The sequence below is a fragment of the Heterodontus francisci genome, chromosome 6, assembly GCF_036365525.1.
Source record: "Heterodontus francisci isolate sHetFra1 chromosome 6, sHetFra1.hap1, whole genome shotgun sequence".
NCBI lineage: Eukaryota > Metazoa > Chordata > Chondrichthyes > Heterodontiformes > Heterodontidae > Heterodontus > Heterodontus francisci.
The window spans coordinates 153,520,929-153,531,758 of NC_090376.1; the positions used below are offsets into that span (position 1 = coordinate 153,520,929).

Consider the following 10,830-nt stretch of genomic DNA (forward strand, 5'->3'; position numbering starts at 1 on the left):
TGCGGACGACACAAAGGTTGGTGGAGTTACGGATAATGATGAGGATTATCAGAGGATACAGTAGGATATAGATCGGTTGGAGACTTGGGCGGAGAAATGGCAGATGGTGTTTAATCCGGACAAATGTGAGGTAATGCATTTTGGAAGGTCTAATATAGGTGGGAAGTATACAGTAAATGGCAGAACCCTCAGGAGTATTGACAGGCAGAGAGATCTGGGCGTACAGGTCCACAGGTCACTGAAAGTGGCAATGCAGGTGGATAAGATGGTCAAGAAGGCATACGGCATGCTTGCCATCATCAGTCAGGGCATAGAGTATAAAAATTGGCAAGTCATGCTGCAGCTGTACAGAACTTTAGTTCCGCCACACTTAGAATATTGCGTGCAATTCTGGTCGCCACACTACCAGAAGGACGTGGAGGCTTTGGAGAGGGTACAGAAGAGGTTTACCAAGATGTTGCCTGGTCTGGAGGGCATTAGCGATGAGGAGAGGTTGGATAAACTCGGATTGTTTTCACTGGAACGACGGAGGTGGAGGGGCGACATGATAGAGGTTTACAAAGTTATGAGTGGCATGGACAGAGTGGATAGTCAGAAGCTTTTTCCCAGGGTGGAAGAGTCAGTTACTCGGGGACATAGGTTTAAGGTGCAAGGGGCAAAGTTTAGAGGGGATGTGCGAGGCAAGTTCTTTACACAGAGGGTGGTGAGTGCCTGGAACTTGCTGCCCGGGGGAGGTGGTGGAAGTAGGTACGATAGCGATGTTTAAGAGGCATCTTAACAAATACGTGAATAGGATGGGAATAGAGGGATACGGACCCCTATCTTGCAGAAGGTTTCAGTTTGGATAGACATGAAGATCGGCGCAGGCATGGAGGGCCGAATGGCCTGTTCCTGTGCTGTACTGTTCTTCGTTATGTTCTTACTTCATTAAAAAGTTTCAGTTTGGTCTTTAAGATGACAAGTTGCTGCCTCCACTCATGTACATGTAGATATCCATTTGATGAGATCTGCTCAGACGTCCTGGTCAATTAGAGCTTTGCTAGAAAGCAAATTTCCCAAATGAGTGAATTGAATCACAATTCTATGCCATCAGTAAGGAATGAGGTGGAGTACAGGGTGGAGTGAATGTTGAAATGGCAGTAAATGGGAGGGATAAATGATCTGAGATATTTAAAAGTGAGATAGATACTCCATTAACGCCATTAAGGAATATGGAGAAAAGACAGATAATGGGTTTATAGAAAGCTGCTCTAACTAAGAAAATGACAGAGGAGTTTTATGAGTTGAATGGCTCGCTTCAGTTCTTATAAGGTTTTCCCAGTGCTGGCCAGTATGTGTTCTCGATTTTCTTCAGCCTGATGGTGGAGTCATCGTCTGCACTAATTTGGGGTGTTGGTGTGTAATCAGGAGGATATGTCCTGGCCATGTACCTTTAATATAAATCAGCTGCTACAAGTAGTTCACCTTTCCATTACCTTGGTAAATACATATAATATATTCAAGTTAAACAGAAGAAGTTAGTCAGCAATACTTTAATTCAATATTAATGTTCTGTTATTTTCATATCCATCAATAACTTCCAAGGCTACGTGTTAAAAAGTGCAATATAATTTTGTACCCATAATTCCCCCACAAGTGCCTAATCTCAGTGAACAAGCCATTTATTGCCTCCCTGATTGTCCTAATAACAGCATTGGCAAAGTTCTGAGGGCAGGTTGGGGAGTGTATACACCACATGGAAAGCTCCAATCACGTGAGAAAATGTATTTTAAGTGTAGTAAGAGAATTAAGTAGTGCATCAATTTGCAAGAATGAATTGCTTAAAGCAGCAAATGATTCAAACTATAAGGTGCTGGCGGTTACATGACCTCCATTTCATGAGCCTGGAAGTTGAGCCATTGATTTTACCAAAAAGAAGTGTTTAAATCTGCAAATGAACCAAACCACACAACTGAAGCCCATATTTCTCTCCCAATTTAACTCATATCTGATTTCTTGCCAAAATTAGCAAAGGCATGAATTTCAGCCCTAACCGTTTAACAAAGGGAAAGGAGTAATAGAGGAAATTGCGTTTTTTCCTCCTTGATTTTAGTTTAATGTTTTGGATGTAGACCATTCTGAGAACTGAAAACGGGAAGGTATTAACTTTCGGGATTCTTGGAGTCCAAACTCTAACGCGCTGTTTCACTTTACAGGGTCAGATGAATTTACTCTGTATTTCCAGCATCTTTTATATATATATTTCCGCCTTCCATCTTCTTTAATTGTTACCAATTCCTTTTTCAGTGTACTTTAAGAGTTACACCGCATACCTGCTTTTGTTTCAAGAGACGGGCAGGTTAATTGCCTGTATCTTTTGGTAAACTTTCTTCTATGTTTACCAAACGTTGCGATAGAGAGGAAAGTCACTTTATAACATTTCATTCCAACACAAAAATATCATCCAGCTGCTTTTGTGCAAAATCACCAGGATTAAACGAAATATTATGTAACTTCTATCTCCCACCCCACCCAGGTAAAAGATTTTCACTATTTCTAACGGCAAGTCTGCCTCTTCCCTGGCCCATCAATATAAATCAAAAATTGTCCAGGTACAAATGTATTATTTCCTTTGTTTTAATTTATTGTCTGCAAAGTGTTTGAATTATAATTGCACCGGTTTCAAACTTCAGTAACGCAAGTCTGACACAAATTTATGTCATAAATTGCAATATAAGTGAACGTGCTCCACCTGTTAGCCCAAAAAGCAACAGCCATTCGCTTTACGCATACCCCTACAAATCCCAACGTCAACATTCAAGTGTCTGATACTAATGAATAATTAGTATGATTCACACATTTACACATTGCATTTGTTCTCTCTCATGTTCTGTTGTGACTATAAAATGTAAATCAAATCAGTGGGTGTGATAAAACAATTCAGCTCCGTGATATTTGCTGTCGCTTTTTGAGCATCGATCTGACAGTCTTTTCATTGAATTGAATGGAGTTAGCTTCAACTTTCCTGTATCCGTGGTAGTAAATGTTATTTGCCTTGCAGTAAAAAACATGGATCGTTAAATGATATTTGATGAAAGATTGGCTGATAGGGAATGCTGAACTTCCAACACGTATTATGTTGTTTCATCACAAGACAGTAAAACAAAAATAGCTAGGGTGCTAGGGTTGCTTTAGTAAACATCCTGAGCTGGAGCTTTCCTGTCTTTTAAAAAAGTTCCCTCACTCTCTCATTCATTTGCATAACTCGAACTCCACCTTTTCTCATTCAATCCAGCAAAGCATATCTATTCAGAAGGCATTTAGTCCATTTCTTTCTCGGCCGGTAAACCTATTCATCAATTGTTCTGCCTTGTAGATTGCATTCTAATGCTAATCTAGCGTGTTAAATATCTTTTTGTTCTCCTTTCACCGTTTTGTTATTCAGTTTATCCAGTTTTGGTCACCCATTTATTTATTTATGCGCCTGCTTCTATTCAGTGGCTCATGTATTTTTTATTATGTTGTTTCACTGTCATGCAGTGTCAACTTAGTCTATTCAATAAGGGCTACTTGAAGGGCTAGCGGGACAAAGCGTGTACACATTGCACTGCTATTCATTCTGGCCAGCTGGATCGGCTGAAAAAAAAACCTTGTGAAAAGAATCCCCTCACAAAAGACAAGAATAACTGCACAATGCTAACAGTTTTCCAAATACCACTGATTGGTTTCCACACAATGAGGCAAAAGCCGCCGGTTTTTCTTTCTCCACTTCAACAAACAACACTCTCACAAAACCTCCCAACCCAGGGTTTTGTTCGGGCACAAAACCTCCTCGACTGGATAAACGCGCCAAACGAAAGTTCTTTTCAAATCCGTTTTCTACGTCTGCTGTAGAAAAGAAAGAAAGGAAGAGAGTGAAAGAACGGGAAAAACGAGGGAAATAAACGGTGAATTAATACCGGCCTTTATACTCTTGCTGACCTCTGCACTTTTGTTTAGAAAAGGGATAGCAGCAATGAGACAGTTATTTTGGTATTCACCATATTCAGTAAAACAGGTTGTTTCCATGTCTAACATATGTAAAAGCAACAATATTCATATTAAACCAGCCTGATTGGGTTTTCTTGGTTTATTACTTATGCCCCTCTCTAAGTCAAAATAAATAACGTCATAACAAAAAGCTATAGTTTTACGGGTGCAGTCTCCAGTTATTTTCTGTTTGATGGGGATGTCTGGTGCCTTTAGTTTACTCTCCACACACACAGCTAGCTGCAGACTCGCTATTTTATCAACTGTTGGCAAATGGCTCCAGGCACGTCCAAACTTTGCAGTGCGGAAGCGTTCGAGTAAAACCGTTCCCAGTTTCCCTTCATGTGATGCACACTGACTGTCAGACAAAATATGACTCAAAAAAGAAACGTGGACTTTGAAACTTTCGAAAAGTGATTGTCCTCATTTCGGCTTCCTTCCCAACTCCCCCCTTAGTTGATGTCCTAGCTTAATTCAAGGGTTAGTGGCTTCTTTCTCTGTAAATATTGCTATTATGGGATTGCTGGTGAAAAGATTGTTGTTAGTTCTCAGATTCAGTACATCTTTTTTATCCGTTGTTGGAGACGTATTTCAAATCGGCAACTTCCTTCACACGATTTGCTGTTGTTCCCGAGAGGGTTTTGAGGCGAATTATCCTCTCTCCCACACGTTCTTAGCACATTCTCATACTGTATACAGTTGCCACTCACAGATAGCTTAAAGCGAGTCCCTCTCTCTTCCCTCCCCTTTTTCGGAGTCTTATTGCCACCATGAAAGAGGAAGTTCCGTGCGGCGAAGTGCTTGTGTATGACAACTGCAAAGTGGCGAGGAATTGATAGGTTTAATTAACCATGTCGGAGATAATTACTCTGGACACAGAAATTAGTTCGCTATGATCGCCCAATCATTTCATTCCATGACAGATCATGACAAGTGTCAATACGAAAAAAGCAGGACAAAATGTCAAAAATTTCTGATGGATGCAAATTATTAAAACGCATTGTGCAAAATTAAAAGGGTGTATACCGACTATCTTTATTTGAACTGTATTTGTAAATCAAATGTAATTGATTTAATGAGTATGCAGCTATAAATTAAGTATGAATCATAATCCACGAGGCATTTACTTGGAGTTCATTCTCAAGCCACGAGATACATAATAGTTTCCAAATAAACGAAAAGGCAGCTTATAAAATTATACGGAATTTAACCACAGCATTAATAAGGCGAAGACAGGCTGTTTGAAGTCGAATAAGATAATATCGCACCAGTAGAAATAGTATTTGCCCTTATTTTCGATGGCACAGGTATATATCATTGCTTCTAAAATTAAACGGCGACCCTATCTTCTTTTCAAAATATTTCGCCCCGTCTGCATTTTTTTACTCAAATATTGACAAAATATCAGAGAGACTTAATAAATTCCTGTCTCCTTCAACGTTATGAATTCCTGAGATGCCCAATGCCATGTGCTTCTCTTAATGGAGGGGAGCAAAGTGTGGAAATCTGTGTCAGTATAAAAAGTGGGTGATGGTACTCTGGGCTGTGTGTTATGGAATTACAGATAAAACATGCAACTATGGAATTTGGTCGTTAGTAAAAGTGCAAGTTTATCACACCTGATCAAAATGTATCTGGAGGGGGTAGGTTACCGATGTGGCTATTAAAGGCTGTGATGGCGGAGGCGGGGAGGTTGGAACCTCGCACCCCGAAACCCACGCTGTGCCATTACTGTAAGATACCGCCCGCCGCAACACTGTCCGCAAGCATTCCAGCTGCTATCCAAACAAGTTAAAGCGCACCAACACACTGCGCCTGCTCACCTACACCCTGTGGGCTGCAGGCACACAATGCATAACTCAACATCATCTCCCCGCCCACCCCCCATCCCCCCAAACCCTCATCCCGTCACCACGACACGTGAAAGCACAGCTCCACTCACACAGATGGATTAATTGAAGGTTTCAAATATTTTCTCCTTTCTTTAACTCACACATAACAAACAAACACATCCATATATTAAACCACGAATCCCAAAAAAGTTATAGATACTGTAATGCAAGGCTAGTAACGTTAGCTTCTATGATATTCTTTTTGTGAATTTTCTAAAATTATTGACTTATATATTACTTATAAAACTGACAAGCGAGAAAATAGATAGGGATTATCATAAATCAACTGGTTGAAGGTACAATGCAAGCCTGCACTTGGCAACGTTAGATAGTTAAAATGAGCTGTGGCAGTGGTGCTGCGGCTTCGTACAATGGATGGATTGTCAGATAATACGTAGACTGCGCCGAGACACTGGAATACAAAGTAAAATCAGAAAAGTAAAAGCCTAATCTCCTCAAGATGCGAGCACGTCTTTAATGTCCATCGTGAAGAAAAGTCGCAGAAATCGACTGTCAAAATAACGTGCCACCTCTCCTACAGCATCAGTACTTGCTGCTAAATTATTTTAACAAGCTGAACAGTTGAAATTAATTTCTGTGGAATACCGGGCTGCTAGGTATCTGGATCCCTAAAAATTCGCAACCCAATATTTACACTCACTGTGAGAATTTAAGCAATGGAAATGATCAAGAGGAATTACTTTCCTTTTAAGATTCACATTTCTTGACAATGGCGCATTGAGAAGCGTCACAGTGAATAGCGGATGGGCCTTTATGTTTTATCCTGCCCTTTGCAAACAAATTTATCCATTTTTATTTCAGTATTTTAAATATATATAATGCAGCTTATCTACAACAATATTCAAAACATGTGTTCATTGGTCTAATTGCATATGTTGGGTAATGTACCCATTATTTATATAATGCAGTGACTGTTCCATTTATTTAAATACATGTTATATGTTGTTGACATACTTTGTATGTTTTCTGCGTGCTTACAGTCGCCAAATGACTAAACATTGTTCTTGCTTGTACTTGTTTCTAAATTACAATTACTTAAGTATTTTGAAAGTTCACTTTTGTATCGCATTCAGAATGGACTTTACTTTATCCGTAAAAACGATGAACAAGTTTTTAAATCTCCACTACGTGAAATTCTGCATTATATATATATATGATATTACACAAGCACGATTGTCATGAGTGATTTTAAATTGTAAATAATAATATTTCCTGGTATAAGGGCGTCTTGCATGTTGATGCCAAAAATAATACGAAGGAGACACGTGTAAACCTGACTGGCCTAGTTACTCTTTAAAATAGGATTAAATGTTTCAGCAACCAATTTTTACAACTTACTCATATCTGAAATTAACTGGGAGAATATACGTCACCCTCTGTCGTACGTCCTGCACTTTTCATAATAGCAAAGTGACCTAGTCCACCCCCACCCCCGATGTAACAATTCTCTTTAAGTTCCTAATTGGATTAGAACGTCCCCAGTGTTGGACTGGACACCATAATTCATGTTCTGTGCCAAAAGCATATTTACCTTCTGTTGATACTGTCAGTTACTTAGGTGTACAATTACAGGCCAGACGCAGTCATAGTTATTCGGTTTATTAGGAAAGATATTTTAGTAATGAGTGTGGCGGGACCATTTCGTACCTAATTCCCGAAAGTTTAATAAACACAAAATAAAACTTAATTGTTTATATCAATAAAAATTCAGAGTACAATGTTGAAATCATTTGCAAGTAATGAAGGAGTTGCTTGTTTTGTAAAGAAAAGGTTAATAATTATTGAACTTAGATACAGCAACATTTTAAAACATTTTTATTGTGAATGCGTGTTCCAGCAAAAGGATGTTTTCGATCTTATCTAATTAATACGGGTACACTCACCAATCCAAGAGTCTGTACACTTCGGGGTTGGCATAAACATTTTCACTTTGTAGACTACTTCCGCATTCATCTTGAGTTACTCACCTTCAACACTAATTGTTTTACTATTAGTATCAACATTTCCCAGATATATAAAACATCTGTTAAATACTAACACTCGCGATGCCTTGATAGTTTAGAAACTGCATCTGGAATATTTAAAATCCATCCGATATTAATTTTTAAAAACGGCCTATAATCGTTCCAGTTAATCTTCGATTCCTGCATGACTGGGACTGGTTTGTTAAATAATCGCTTCCGATAACACTTATCAGTTTGGGATCAGGTGCTCTGATAAACCTGCTTAACAACAAGGCAGTTAACAGTTAAATTAGGAGCCAACAATTTGTAGAGCAATAAAACAGTCACATAGTACTGGGACATTGTGTTAGACCAGCCTTAAAAATAAAAGAAAAATAGCCATTAAAATGATTATGTATGTATACATATTTAAAAAGAGTCTTGTCGATGTGCTTGACCTGTTCGCGATTGGATAAACATTTAATTAACAACGCCTTAGTGATTATGTGAGGTTGCGTGCGAAAGACTGCGCATGTCCTGGAGTCTACCTGCTTTGAAGTTAGGTTCACATGGTCTCCTGCGATCGGCAGACTTTCCTCATTCCTAACGAACTAGATCCTCCGCCTAGAAGCTGGCCAGGTTTAACAGACAACGGAAGAACTACTCGGGAAGGCTGAGAGAGACGGTACACTTAACGCCCCGAGTCCACTTCAAGCAATCGATACGAAAAGACTGCACACACCTGGCGTGGGAATCTACCGTTCCTTAAAATCTAGCTGCATAGATTTGAAAAGGGATTGTTATGACTTTGATCTGTTGACAAGGGACAAAAACACTCAAGTGATCAAAAAGTTTAAGCTGAAGTTTGGGAAGTGGAAGCACCTGCTGGTGATTTTATTGATTTTTGCTGTCATTATGTCTAAGCCTGCAGATCACGTTAAGCGCCCCATGAACGCTTTTATGGTGTGGTCCAGGGCACAGAGAAGGAAAATGGCTCAGGAAAACCCCAAAATGCACAACTCCGAAATCAGCAAGAGACTGGGGGCCGAGTGGAAACTTTTAACAGAATCTGAAAAGAGACCTTTCATCGACGAGGCCAAGCGGCTCAGAGCACTGCATATGAAGGAGCACCCGGATTATAAGTACCGACCCAGACGCAAGCCCAAGACCTTGCTGAAGAAGGACAAATTCGCCTTCCCCATGCCTTACCTGGCGGATCAAGACGGGATCAAATCGGCCGGGCTTGCCGCCAGCGTCCTGCCAGATTCCTTGCTCACCGCGACGGAGAAAGCCAGGCTTTTTTTCCCGCATGCGACAGCCAACCCGTACTCGCTTTTCGAAGCGAGCCATCTGGGCTCCAAAATGACCGAAATCTCGCCGACTTCCTTGCCTTCCTTGCAATACGCCTCTCCGCTGGCTTATCAAAGCGGGGCGAGCGCTGCTGCCGCGGCTGCTGCTGCGGCGGCGGCGGCGTTCAGCGGGGCTCACACTCACACGCACCCGTCGCCCGGTAATCCAGGCTACATGCTGCCGTGCAATTGCACCGCCTGGCCGGCTTCAGGACTGCAGCCTCCCCTTGCTTACATCCTCCTCCCGGGTATGAGCAAGCCTACACTAGAACCTTATCCTGCCTATGCAGCTGCATTATGACAGGAGGCAAAAAGTTTCTTTTGATTTGAAAACAAGACATGGGTTGTTTTAAAAGGAAAATTTTAAAATCGAAACAGAAACTAATGATGCAGCAGAGGTAGTTTCCCGTCTGTTGTGTTACGCGATCACTTGGAATGAACCGCTTCCCAGATAACTGAGCTCAAATTATGACCTGACAAAAACTTTTTAGGGGGACGGGGAAGGACTGCAATTGTTTGTAAAAGGAAAACAAACCGCCAATTCTAACTGCTTGTTAAAACCTATGTGTGTGTGTATATATTTTCAACCCTGGACTTGGATGAACCAGAGACAACTGCTCCATTTCTGCAGTCACATTACGACGCGACGAAAAGTCAAAGGAAATACTGTAAATGTGTAAAAGAAAAATCGCAGTCCGAATTCCTGAATATTGCACATAAATATAAACAGCTGTTGAAGTAAACTACTATCCTTTTTCTTTATCTGCATCGTACTGAGACAGAACCTGAGACTTTCAATCAAATTGTAAATCTAAAAAAAAATCACTATTGCTCTGTCCTTAGCTGTGTGTATATCGTGAAACGCTTGAACCTGAACAAACTATACAGGCAACAAGAAAGGACTGTATATTTGTAAATGTAGCTTTTAACCTACGACTTGTTACCTGGTGTTTCCATCATCCAACTTCCCAGAAGATGGAAGCTGTAGAACTGTACCCATCCCAATTATTAAACACATAGCTGCAGATTACGTAAAAGAAAGCTGAAAAAAGATTGTAAATTTGTATATTTCGGTGTTTGTTGTTGCATGATTAGTGCTCATTTTGTACTATTTCCCTCAAACGAGCCGCTCTTGGTCTCGCATACTTGACCTCTTGGGTTTAGTGTAAACTCACCTGAGAACATGACCTATCTCCCGAACAACAAACAAAGGGGCAGTCGGAGACACTCTTCCAGTGTGAAGCAGTCATTATTTTGACTGGCTGATATTTGTATTTATTGCTTAGTTAGACATAATTATTTTTGCATTTTACCCCCTCGGATACGGGACTATTTTCAGTCCTTTCGAGTAACGTTTGCACATTAAAAAGGTAATATCCGACCTCAGCGGTCAATATAATGTAACGATCAAACAAAAAAGTGCGAATAAATAGAAATATACCTAAAATACCACGTGCACTATAGTTAGTAGAATAGCCACTACAGTTGTTAAAAGTTCTTCAGGGTAGTACTGTGTGGGCCACACCAGAATGACCTCTGACACTGCCATCTAGTGCTACTCTTGTTATTGTTATTAGTATTAGAATTATTGGAGAACAAAGCAACTTCCGAGTCATG

General features: G+C 40.3%; 1 protein-coding gene across 1 annotated transcript; it reads left to right on the top strand.

The window, feature by feature from the left end:
- Positions 1–8,779: 8,779 nt before the first annotated feature.
- Positions 8,780–9,514, top strand: sox21b (SRY-box transcription factor 21b). The gene has a single exon (XM_068032949.1). It carries the CDS (start codon positions 8,780–8,782, stop codon positions 9,512–9,514), a length of 735 nt encoding a protein of 244 aa, XP_067889050.1.
- Positions 9,515–10,830: the final 1,316 nt, after the last annotated feature.

Excerpts from the sequence above, each read along its gene's own strand:
- sox21b (XM_068032949.1), top strand. The coding sequence starts at position 8,780 with ATGTCTAAGCCTGCAGATCACGTTAAGCGCCCCATGAACGCTTTTATG.